Source organism: Myodes glareolus, chromosome 4 (genome assembly GCF_982192425.1).
Source record: "Myodes glareolus chromosome 4, mMyoGla1.1, whole genome shotgun sequence".
Lineage (NCBI taxonomy): Eukaryota > Metazoa > Chordata > Mammalia > Rodentia > Cricetidae > Myodes > Myodes glareolus.
Window position 1 is genome coordinate 70810626 of NC_142029.1, and position 13003 is coordinate 70823628.

General features: G+C 49.9%; 1 protein-coding gene across 1 annotated transcript in view; it reads right to left on the reverse strand.

The window, feature by feature from the left end:
* Positions 1-11940, reverse strand: part of Sorl1 (sortilin related receptor 1) — a 163796-nt gene extending 151856 nt beyond the window's left edge. Inside the window, exon 1 of the mRNA XM_087905541.1 lies at positions 11595-11940. Coding sequence (XP_087761667.1) covers positions 11595-11879 — 285 coding nt within the window. The 5' untranslated portion in view covers positions 11880-11940. The remainder of the gene's footprint in view (positions 1-11594) is intronic.
* Between the last annotated feature and the right edge of the window lie 1063 nt (positions 11941-13003).

A 13003-nucleotide genomic window follows, 5' to 3' on the forward strand; every position in this document is an offset into this window, starting at 1 on the left:
TGATGCAAGGGTCACAGGCTCAGGACTATCGTTTACAGCAGGCTCCCAGCAATCATTGCTACCCACACCTTGACACAACTCAAAGTCTTTACCAAACATAGGCACCCCTCTGACTGTTCCTCGGTCCCCCAGCATGCCCTAGTGATCCACAGTGGTACAATGACTCGCTTCTATTATTTGCTTACTCTTCAGAGTAGGGGAGAATCTGCTGTCATCCACTCCTTGGGCTCTGGGTTGTTATAAATAGAAGGGAGGAAATAAGTGCTTGTTGTGTGAAGGAAGGGATGTACATTACACATTGAGGTCTGCTAGCTGCCAGGTACCCTGCGGGCTCTTGAATCACATCTTACTTCTGAGAGTGTACCAAGGGCTTCTGGGAGAAATTAGGGCTGCAGGTCTGAAGAGGGGATGAGGAATTCCCAAGAAAACCACCAAATTCTGTCTGGTCTTTGATACTTACTCGAGAGGATGGGGGTCCCTTCATGGAATGGCCCCACACCTCTCCCCAGGCATTTCTTCTGCCGTGACCACCTTCACAGTGGCCAAACACAAGACTCAAGGAGTCCTAGGCACCCGAGCCTGACATCCTCCTGCCTCCTACACAGCTCCTTTCTAGAGTGCATTGCGAGGTATCACAAGCGAGGCATCCCGGTCCAGTTCTCTGCCTCACTGACTGTGAAATACAGAGAAGCATTTTTAAAAATTCAACAGTAAGCATAGAACAAGCACCCTGATCCTTCAACTCTGAGGATAGAATCAGCAGCTAAAGCCTTCCCCACCACGTACATGACACCGGGGGCGGGGGCAGGGGGGCTTGGAAATCAAAGATGGATGACAATCCATGCCTAACACCCAGGTTTTTCGTTTTTCTAACCAGGTGACCTAAATGTGAAGAATGCAAACTGGCTCCCAGTGTCCCCTTTCCAGACCAATTTCCCACTATATTTAGAAAGCTCATTACCCTTCTGGACTCGCTACCTCAGGAGAACTGAAACACCATTTATGAGTGCTCCCTGAAGACAGCCCTGTCCATGGGTTCAACACACTCACTTGACCTTGGAGCTGACTCAAGATGCAGGCCTGTACTAAGTGAACTTGCTAACCACCTAAGGGACAAACTCACATTGCTCAGTATGTAGGTGAGGAAACAAAAGAATGACCTTGAACTAAAATCTGGAATTTCGCTACCATCTTTATTAGAGCTTTTAAGGTTGCCATAGATGGATGGGGCAGAGTGATGGAGGGAGGGAGGAAGGGAAGATGGAGGGAGGGAGGGAAGAAGGAGGGAGGGAAGATGGAGGGAGAGAGGGAAGACAGAGGGGGTAATGGAAAGATGAAGGGAAGACAGAGAGAAGAAAGGATAGTTTTTTTTCCTACCACATCAAAAAGACAACAACCACATTCTCACTGGCTTGCAGTATCAGCCCTACCTGTCATTCACTGCCAAATGCCACACCCTCCAGGCAAACACTGTTACCTGATTGACAATGGCCCTTCTAGTTACTGGAGAGCTCCAGAGTAAAGGGAACCTGGGGAAAATCTGTACCTTCCTTCGCTAGTGTGTGTGTGTGTGTGTGTGTATGAGAGAGAGAGAGAGAGAGAGAGAGAGAGAGAATATCAAAGCCAAAAGGAAGGTCAGAGAACTAACCGCTGCTGACTGGAGGGGCTTCTCTCTGAGGATCTTACAGGGAACATCCCCAGTGCGCATACAAACACAGTGAGCATCCCCAGCATTATACACCAGAAGCTAATGCTCTCCTGCCTTCTGTGAGGATTTCCCTTTAAAACCCAAAGCCATTCATTCACTCCTCTAGAGACAAAAGCCTAGCTATGTAACCCAGATGGCCCTGGAAGCTCGGGCTGACCTTGAACTCTCAATCCTCTGGCTTCGCTTCCCCCAAAGGTTCTTCCACTGCTCTGGTGGATGGGGAAGACAGCTCCAGACCACCCACTTTCCCCGGCTCCCCATTTGACTCTGTATAAATAGCTGCTTACTTTGTTCATTCAATAAATGTTTATTGAGCATTTACTGTAAACCAGACGCTGCACTAGGTGTTAGGAAAGCAGCAGACTGGCTGGTCTTGCCTCGCTTCTCTTAAATTAGTAGAAGAAAGAAGCACAAAGTAACAAACTTAATGAGTGCTTAAAACAGTTGTCAAACAGGCCCTGGTCTCACATGGAGAGGAGAATGGCACTTCCTGGAAGAGCTAATGAAACAAAGATGGAGCGGGAGCAGTTAGTTAGGGATGAAGGGCTGGGGCAGAGGAGAGACACGGAGACCTAGGGAAGAATAAGAGCCAGGGATTGAAGAGTCCTAAAATCTACCGTACCTAAAAAGTTAAAACAGCCGTGTAGCCACGAATAGCCTAGAAGAAGGGAGAATTATAGGAGAGTGATGGGTTCTTGGGGAAGGAGACTGAAGGCTTTCACAGAAAGAAAGGAAAGAAGAAATGGAGGGAGGGAGAGAGGGAGGGAAGGGGAAAGAGAAAGGAAGCAAGTTGCGGATTCCTACCCAAGAAGACCCCTATGTATGAGAAACAACGGTGCCACACAAATCTGAACCAAGGTAGAGGCTTGCTGTGGGTCCTGTCTCCACAATTTGCTGGCTGTCTAACCTGGGAGAAGCCGCTTCTCTTTCTGAGCTACAAGATACTCATCTGGGAATGGAGATGAATAGCAACTCTCCCCAAGTTCACGCGACTGTTGCAAGAAACGACATCTAAACCATGGATGTGTTTTATAAACTTCAACATCCATAAACATCATTTGCTTTCAGGTCCAAAGGACTTTACAGCATGGCTCCACATAGAAACTTCACATTGGCATCACCAGGGTTGGAACAGAGACCCAAGAGCAAGACATAACACATGTCAAATAGTAAGACACCACACACTTCACTGACTCTTGAACTGATGGCTAATGATACTTTCAGGCAGCCTCCCCAAGACTTGACAACAGGACTCAGAAAGCTGGAGGAAGCCCAAAGTCTAGGCCCCAAGATGTTACCACTAAGATGACATGACTCCCTAACACTGTCTCACCCCAAAGGCACAGCACTTAAACCTATCACCCCAGAGCAGGAGACCCTAAGACCACACCAGCAGCTGCCTTTCCACACTGGAAAACAACTGAAACCAAGATGACTAATCCACAAGGCACAAGCTCTCAACCCCAAGAGCCAAGGAAGGCCAAGCTCTCAGTAACAGGAGCTGGCCTGGGAGCGACCCGAGGCTCAGCCCCGTGACATGCGCTAGCAGCAACTCTCATCGGCTTGCCTGACACTCCAGCTCTGTTCTAATACCCTGTTCGCCGCTCCCCAGCTCTGCTTCTCTTCCAGCCTAGCACACCTTGCCAACTTCAGCAAACCCCATGCACGTACTGCAAGATGTATGTCTATAACTACTCAGTGAGAGACTTCAGGGAACTAAATATACACCGATAAGGTCAATTTTAGGTATGGTGTCATGTGACTCAATTAATTGGGCACAGGTTTCAAATATTCAAATTCCTTTAAACAGTCTTGCATTCCAGATAGCTTGCCCAGCTCTGCTCTGTCCCCATGCCCTAGGATCAAGGTTCTCTTCTTCTTCTGGGATCCTTGGACCAGGACCCAGGAGGTCAGCTTTGACCTTCCCAGGTCTCAGGATTGTCAAGACTGAGCTGCCATGAACATCTCAGCGAACAGACAAGGTTCTATGGCGTCCAAGCCCAAACAGCATCCAGAGTGACAGACTCGGAACCCAACTCTTTCCTAAGTGACTTTTGTTCAAAGGGGTGTGTGTGTGTGTGTGTGTGTGTGTGTGTGTGTGTGTGTGAGAGAGAGAGAGAGAGAGAGAGTAGCAGCATCCTACAGCCCTCAATGGCCCTTACCCACTGACTCCTCATAAAAATAACTCTAGCCATCCGCCTTCCCAGACCTCCCTACACTCAGCAGTCTGAGGAGAAAGCTCCCCATACCATAGAGAAGTCTTCTTTCAAAATAAATAAAGTCCTAGTAGTCATCTTTCAGTTGTTGCTGGGTTTTCTTGTTGTTGTTGTTGTTGTTGTGTTTTTTAAGGGAGGGATAGCACAGTACATTGGTCTCTACATGGCTCAAAATACATTTGATATCTGTACATCTTTTTATTGCCCTTGTCTGCCACTCAGATTTGGGATATAATCACATCAGCCTGCCTTTCTGAGAATTCGTAGCTGTGTTTTTAATCTAATTCAGGGGCCTGGAGATAAATCATCCTGAAGGGTCCCGATTTTCCAAGCCAAGAGCCTGCAGCAGCAGCAGCAGCAGCAACAACAGCAATGGCATGCTAAGCTAAAGGGCCAGCGAAGAAGGAGGGCCAGCTTCGGATGCAGTGATGAAGGCCACACGCCTCTATTGTTTGTCTTTGTGCCAGCTTGAAGGGTTGAAGGGATGAAAGACAGACCCAGATCCACTGAGGCAAGTCAACAGGCGTCCAGGAGGCAGAACGCTGGAGCGAAGAGACAGCCTCACTATTAGGACACGGTTTACATCTCGTTGCTAAGTAGGACCCATCGGATGTGCATACCTCCGCACAACCTGGAGAGCCCTGGTCTGTTTGCGTAAACACAGAACAGAAGAAGGCACACAAGTTCGGTGAGTCCTTCTGAAGGGTCAGCCTTCCCAGGGCCTGGCAGGAGACAACTATACAGAGGCAACCCTCCCAAAATAAATGAACAGAGTGCCCACTTGTCGTCCACAGTGCCCCATGCAGCCCTCCCTACCCGCTGCAACTTAGCAGTCAGAAGCCTCCAAGACATAGGGTTTGCTCAAACCCAGCAACCCTCGTTTTCACTTCCCCTGTTTATGATAAGCCTCTCTCAGGTGAAGCAGAAGCTGGGATGTCTAGGCCTCCTTCCACTCAATAGAGGTTTGCTGTGCTGGCAGGAAGTGCAGCGACAGCCAGAATCTACATGTGGCTGTTAATTCATTAAAATTAGGTGCAAAGAAATCCAGTTCTTCAGTCACCCTAGCCACAGTTCAAGGGTTCGGTGGCCACGCATGCCTAGCAGACCGACTGCGCACACAGACGCGGATCGGCACCGAGGAAACGCCTATCTAGCACTGTTCCCATCAGAAGATCAGTTACAAGGCCAGAACGCAGGATCAGACAGCTCTCTGCTGACAGCAGTGGTGGGGCACGGAGTCACCATTAAAGTTAACAATTGCTCAGAGCTGAGGGTATATAGCTCATAGAGAAACACGTGCTTGGCATGCACAAGGCACTGGGTTCAGTCATTGACACTACCCCCCGTACACACACACACACACACACACACGCACACACGCACAGGCACACGCACGCACACACAATTAATGACCAATTACCCGGGGATACCTGAATTTTGTAATTCCTCTTTAATTCACAACTGTAGTGATGGCTGTTTCTGACTCTCACAGAGCCTGCCCCACCGTTCACGGAGCATCCCTGTCTTGGGAATTCTATTCCAAGCATCTCACAGCAACGTAGGACTCAGTCCACACCTTGACCCTGACCAGCAGCCCACCCTGCTTTGCCTACTTTTTGGCAATCATCAGCGGCTTTGACGCTAAAAGGCCACCCAGGCCACCTCTTCGAAGGCCTAAGGTTCCCAAGTCGATAAACCAATAAATTAGGTTGAAATTAACTGTGACTCATTTTAAACTGAGGAAATTGATTTCTGAACGTGCGTGGCCGGACTGAGTATGCCATCGGCCAGCAGACCCTGGCCTACCTGGAGAGTACACAGGAAGGCCCTGTTCCCATTAGCAAAGAAAACACCTCCCTGAAACCACAGACAATTCCCAGAGAAATACCAATCCCCCAATGTTCAAACCAGAAGAGAATGAGCTCTCCTGTCCATCACATTTATTTAAGCCTAAAAAAAAAAAAAGAAGGAAAGGCCCACGTAACACCCCAGATTTAATACAGCTCTGTGTAGTCAACCATCAATTATCCGTAAGTGTAAAAGATTCCAAACTCCACACTGACTTTCCCTGCATCCATTCATATAGCCATTTCCCCTATCAGCAACTCAGAAAATACAATCTCATTTAATATTCACCTGAGCAAAATTCAGTGAAGAAGGTAAACTAACGCCTTAAAAGAGAAGGAGGGAGAGTAAATGAATACATACAAAGGCAAATCAATTAATTCGGGTATTTCATGATTTTCAGACTATCAGTCTGCCCCCGTATCTCTCTACAACGAACTGGACAGAGCTGGCTGGATCTATCGCTGCCTTGGGATTCAACAATGACGCCACAGAGATGCCTGTGGTCTCTAAGGAGGAAGAGACTCCAGTTGACAAGGCAAAGCTCCTCCAGCATCTGTTCTCTGCCTTGGAATAGGCATTGCTGCTGGGATCTGCCTCATGGATCCAGGTCTTAAAACAATTTATTAGCATATCGTTAACTTCAATTTACAGAATACAGTGAAAAGATTTGCCAAAAGGGAACACAAAGCTGAGGTCTGTATTGTGGTCCCTCTATTCTGATGTCCCCACAAAGTGGGGCCCCACTTCTCTAAGGGCTGCTGAACACTCTGCAAGCTCTGAGGGGGCTCTGCAGTGCTGTCCTCCTGGCTCATACTGGAGAAAGGGGGAGGGGAGAAGCCCTTACACCTGGCCTAGAAAAAGAATAACAATCTATTTGATATGTGACACTTCAAGAAACATCTGATTACCCATGGTCACCATTCCACAAATATATTTAGAGTTTAAATTAATCCCATTATTCATGACACCAAGGGCTACTGGTAGCAAAAGGCTGCTGATACCTTGATTGTGTACGTTCACATTATATAGACGTAGACTATTTCTGTAATGATACACAGTTCACATTATATAGACACAGACTGCTTCTGTAAGGATACACAAAAACCTGGTGACAACAGGGACCAGCCGAGAAAGGGCTCGCTCGTGATACGTGAGAACTTGAAAGGATTCACCTGTCACCACTCATTCCGCCTTATAAATGGCTTTGTTGGCGTGCACTACCTGCCGAAGGCTGGGGAAACCCAGTGCGTGAGGTCTCCTCCCTTTAATCCTCAGTGCCTCTCCTCACGGGCTCCTTTCCTCCATTCCATCCATCTCAAAGCCTCCACTGTTCCAGGCTCCAAGCTACAGACGAACCAAACAGTGCCAGACACAGCCCAGAACTCAACAGCAGGGAAACAGGCACAACCAGGAGAGGTTTTTCAAGGTCACATCGGAGGCCACCCCGTCTTCACCTGTGCAGAACTCGGCTTGGAACAGCCAACGTGCTGCCTTCTCATCTTCAGCTGGAAGCACACAGGTCAACCACCACCACGTCAGAATCAACCAGCCAGTTCTTTCCCAAGCGAGTCTATCGCTCAAGAATCAACACCAGAGTGATCTAAAGCCAAACGGTATTCTCTCTCCAAAGGAGGCCTTTTGTCCAGGGCCCTTGGTTTGTAATGGACACATTGTTTTTCATCTCAGATCGGGACACTGTATCCTCTCTGTCCTCTAAAATTTGAGAATTAGGAACAGAGAGCTTGTTGCAAGCAAAATAACCCTGTAAATCTTGTTGGGTTTTTTGTGCTTCGTTCCAAAGGATCCCCGCTCCCACCCCCGAAAAATAAAAACATTAGAAGCAAAAACCAATATGAGAGTCCTAAAAGGGAGGACGCTATAAAAATAGAATCCTAGGTCTTTATTCGAATTAGCTCTCAGACAGCACAGGAAAAACCAGGGCTACACTCCGGAGGGCCATCCCATTTGCTTCGGCACCATGGAGTGAACCGAAGCATTTTGCCTGTCTGCGGGCTCCCTGTGGCCTTCCTTATACATAACTTTATATAGTTTAATGTGCTCCCTACCTTTTCCTCCTCTCCTTCTGGGCAGAAAACTGACCCACAGAGAGTTATTCAGGGCCTCCCATCCTGGGAAACACAGAGAAGGACCAAACCCAGGCCTTCGAAGGAGCCACGGGAAGATGAAGCAGTAAATTATAACCCAAGGGAGGGCTGGAAGCAGGGTTAGAACTGTTCCCACAGGGTTGGGAATTCCGGGGGCTCTGGAGTATTGGGGGAACTGAACGAGGGTTCTCTGAGCAAAGAGTTGAGGAAGATCTTTGGGGGAAGAGGAGGAAGCAAGCATGAAGGCAAAGAGCAGGCAAGAAGTCAGCGTGGGGGTGTGGGGCAGGGGGGGGAGGGGTGGCCTATGCCTTTAACCCCAGCACTTCTGAGGCAAAGGGGGCAGGCAGATCTCTGAGTCTGACCTGGTCTATAGAGTGAGATGGGCTACAATGAGCATCCCTGGCGGGGCGGGGGGGGGGGGAGGGCAATGGCAGCAGGAGCATCAGTTAAAGGCTAGCCTGAGCGCCACAGTAAGTTTCAGGCCAGCTTGGGCTAAACGGTGAGACTCTTCCCAAAACAGTTTTTAATTAATTCAATATATAGTTTATATATTATTAAATTTAAAAGATATAATAGCTTCCTCCTTTAATTTAACTTTTTTTTATGGGGGGACGGTGTCAAGACAGGGTTTCTCTGTGTAGCCTTGGCTGTCCCCAGGCTGACCTCAAGCTCAGAGATCTACCTGCCTCTGCCTCCTGAGTGCTGGGATTAAAGGTGTGCGCCACCACTGCCCAGCTTTAATTTGACCTTTTGGAAAAGAAAAGGGGAAAAAAAAGAAGAGGTTTTCCTTGTAAAATTTGAACTTGGGCAGAAAAGCCCTAATATCCGGTCCATTGGTCTCTACTATTCCAAATGTGTTTCTGGGTCAGAACCAGTACTCCATATTCTTCCTAAAATTGTTAGCCTTTAACTGGTCAAAATAACAAAACCTTTTCATTCCATAAGTTAGGAGGGCAAAAGAAGACACGCTCCAATGTGATGTACTAACAAAGGCTCCGTTCTCAAACAAACTTTCCCTAGCTAAAGCCTCCCTGTAGCTAGTGGCCTTGTTGCCACCTCTCTGGCTTCTGCTTCCAACCCTGATAAGTGTTCCTACATACCCCCCTTACCCTCACCAAGGTTCAAGGACAAGATGCTGTAGAGCGTCTAAGTCTCTGTCCGCAAATATCACTCCATCTCCAGAGCCCCACACAGCCGCGGCTGGGTCCAGGCTGGCTGAGTGGGTGCAGTTTTCCCAGCTTCCACCTGCTCACTTACAGTGATCTTGCCTGCCTCCTTCAGTTGTTCTCAGTTTGTTTTTTTTTTATTATTATTATTATTATTATTATTGTTGTTTTGAGGAACAGACTCCCTTCAGACAACTGCTCACTGTAACTGTTTGGGCTTAAAAATTGAAGGGAATTTATAAAACTCGGTGCAGGGCAAGAGTTAAGTGAGCATATGGATTAATAGCACAGCTGCATCCTGATGTATTTGGAGGTGGCAGAGGCACTCCTCATAACTGGATCTGTCCCAGGAAAAAACAGAGGCACATAGCCACCTTTGCTCCAAAGGTGATTCCAAAGAGATGTGAGTTACTCCAGAGACCCAAAGAAGAACCCCAAGGCACTCCACGGTTTCCTGTGCACCGGGAGACAGTGAAAGGCCTCCTGCACCAGGTTAGAACTTGTGGTAGAAATCCCATACCATGAAGTTCTTCCTTCTGCCTGACTCAACTCCTCAACAATTAAGGTTAGTGCTATTTTTTCATTAACCAGGGGCAACAGAGAGCATGGGCAGAGAGAGGAAGGCAATCAGAGCAAGGAAGAGCACAGGGAGGGATCCTCGCTATTCTGTGGGAAATACTCATTCTGAGTTCAAGTGCTGGCTGAATCTGCACCCTTCAGTGGAACCAGTCTGGCTGGCCTGGAGACATGAAAGCAATGGGAGGGTTTTGGAGTCGCTCCCAACAAGAACAGAGTTCATCTCTAGCTTGCTCCAAATCCCTGGGAGATTTTCACACACCAAACCCAAAGAAGGGGGGGGGGGGGGATAAAGAGCACCTGCATGAATATTGTAGCGACTAGAAAGCGCCTCTTTCAACTCAAACTAGGCTCTGCAGAGGACCTGAGCTCCTGGAAGGACCGCCCCCTCCATCCTCCTGCTCTCAGGCTGCTGGCTCAAAGGCACAGTAGTGCTAGCTAGGCAGGCTGGGAAGAGCCATCCTCACCAGCTCTTGCCTATTTCCAAAGTACAAAAAAAGAAGTTTAGGGGGACAAGGAGCTGGGCCCAAGTGGAACAGGGCAGGTGGATTTCAGTAGCCTGAGCTCTGCACCCACCCCCACCCCCAAGCAGTTACAGGTCATCTGGTAGACATTTCTGCCCAGGGGCTGCTGGTGGGTGGCTGTTTGCTGCTCCCATCCACACACCACCACCCCTCAGTCCACATTTTATTTTGGGAGCACTGAATAGTGGGCAAGGTGACTCCCAACACCCAAAAGTCAGTGGGACCATGTAGGCAAGAACTAAAGCACTAGAAGCCCTTCCCCGTGTGACCTTGGATTAGTCACTGCACCTTTCACCGCTCAGATCTCTACACCCAAACATAACGCCATAGGGTGGCATGTTTTATGAGATGCTTTCTGGCTCCAGGAGTTGATCATTTAACTCTACATATAGCCTGAAGGAAGACTTTGCTGTGGCCAAAAATCAGTGGAGAAAAGGCAGAATCCAGGCTAATCTTTTAATTAGTACTTTAGTAAGGACCAATCACTCTGGGAAGTGATCATGTTTATCACCTCCACCGGGATCTCCCACCGACCTTCTGGCTTTGCTGATGTCACTCTTAACCGCAGTACTGGGAGTTTCTCAGTAGACAATAACACCTGGCAAATTAATTCAGCCAATGCTGATACTAGTGGACAAACTCGGCTTGCCATCCCTAGCAGTCAGTGGGGACCGGAAGAGTGAAATGCGTGTTACTTATGACCTAATAAACCCATTGCCTAGACAGAAATTAATCTTTAACGAATAATAAGTCCACTAAATTTCTTGCAGTCCTTTCAAATCCCCAAGTGTCATAAGAGATAATTCCTATCCAAAACAAAGTCATCGCCCTGAAGTGGTGGGAAGGAAAGGGGGTGGGACGGTACGCCACACTCCCACGAAAATAAAAATTCAGCTTTCTACACACACATGCGCAAACACACACGCACACATCTACCGGGTACACAAGGAACAATCATGGAGCTTTGAGAGTTGCCCACCTTTATTGGGGTTCACGAGGGTAAACGCGGAAAGCCCTCCTCTGCAATTCTGTGTAAGTGCTTTACAACTGCAGGGTTCTCACCCCCGCTGCCAAAGGGTGGAACGCGGGGCGGAGGGGGGGGTGCGCTTTTCATCCAGATGTAAAAATGATGCTGTACCCCTCCAATACCTGCTGGAAACTACACTGGTCTTTCTGCATACAGCCTGGGGTAAAGAGGAGCAGCACCCTTCTATTTACCTGGAATACGTTTGCTAAAATCGACAGGAAGAAGGAAAAGATCTATGCCACCCGAGTGTTGACGGCTGTACTCATGTGATGGGGGGGGGGGGGGGAGAAAGAAACACATGCCAGCCGGGAAGTCCCCAAGCGGTGCCTGCACCTGGGAAGCGACTGCAAAGGATGGGTGCGGGGGGTGAGGAAGTGCTGGGAGAGGAAAGGACTGGAAGGAGGCGGCTTGCAGAAGTGCTCACCTGTCCGTACACCTGGATGGGCTGGGGCTGCAGAGCAGCGCTCCGCCGCGTCCTGAGTGGCTTCCCGGCCGCCGGGCTCGCCCCCCGGGCATCCCCGTGAGTCCCCAACCTCAGTTCACGCGGGTCGCCCTGCACCACGAAGAATCCCCGGTCCTGGGGCAAGGGCGCGCGGCCACCGTACAATCTCTGCGTCCAGCCCCCGCCGAGAGCCCCGGGGGGCAGCAGCGCGACCAGGGCGAATAGGAAAGGGAGTCGCGACTCCCTCCTGCTGCTCCGTGTCGCCATGTTCAGGCGAACGCTCCCGCAGGTGGCGCCGCCGCCAGGAGAGAATGTGCAGCGCGCGCCGGGACAGCGCCGGGCCAGAGCCGGGGCCGCGCGCGCCGCTCCCGGGGCTCCAAGCCGCCCGGGCCGCTCCACTGCGCCCGCCACCGCTGCCACCGCCACCGCCGCCGCCGCCGGGTCCCGCTCGCTGGGCGCCGCGCCGTCACGTGTGCGCTCGCAGCGCGTCCCCTTCGCGCACTTTCTTCGCTCGCCGCGACTGCGGCCCCCGCCCCCTGGGATGGGGAAGTCAAGGCAGGGAGCGCCCGCCTACGGGCACCGTGGTCCCCTGTGAACACACCTCGCCCTCCCTGCCGCAGTGAAGAACTGTCTGGACGCCGTGTTCCATTTCCCCGGAGTGAGCTAGCTACTCCACAGATTCCTGGGGCACCCTGGTCGCCCTACATCACCGCCAATCTCCGCCCCCTGTGCAGCCACTCGACCACTTTCCTGGGCCTTGGCTTCATGCCCACTTCCAATGGCGAGTAGCAAACCACAAAATTAGCCCCGAGCACACCGCCGACAAGAGTCAGGTTGAACCTGCCCGGTAGTGAAACATACATGGTTTCAACTATGGCACAGTAATGTACTTGAAGTGGCCGCAGCTCACACTACCCTTGATCAAGTTGAACTGCCCCTGCATTCAGCAGGGCATAGCAGACAAACAGCCTGCACAGAAGCAGTGAAACCCAGACTGCACCTTACCAGGAACTTGCCCCTGTATATAACCTATATAGTTATACAGTATGACCCCTGCACACCTGGATACCTAGGCACAGCTCAGGGCCCCACCACGGTCTCCTACTTGATTCCCTCAACGTGTCCCAGCACCGAGCCACTCACAGTGGCAAGATGAGTGTATCCACCAGTCCCTTAAGCCAACACTACTAATTGTAAACTCTGTAAAGATTATACCTGTACAGAAGGGGGCAGATGCCCAAGGAGAGGTGGGAGTTCACTTTCAACGTCCCTGAAAATCAGCTCCAAGAGACAGATTTTCTGTAACTGCTTTTATATGGTTTCTTCCCTTCCAGTTGGTGGGAGCAGCTAAGTATTATCCTATATTTCATCCTATATCCCTCTCGACTCAG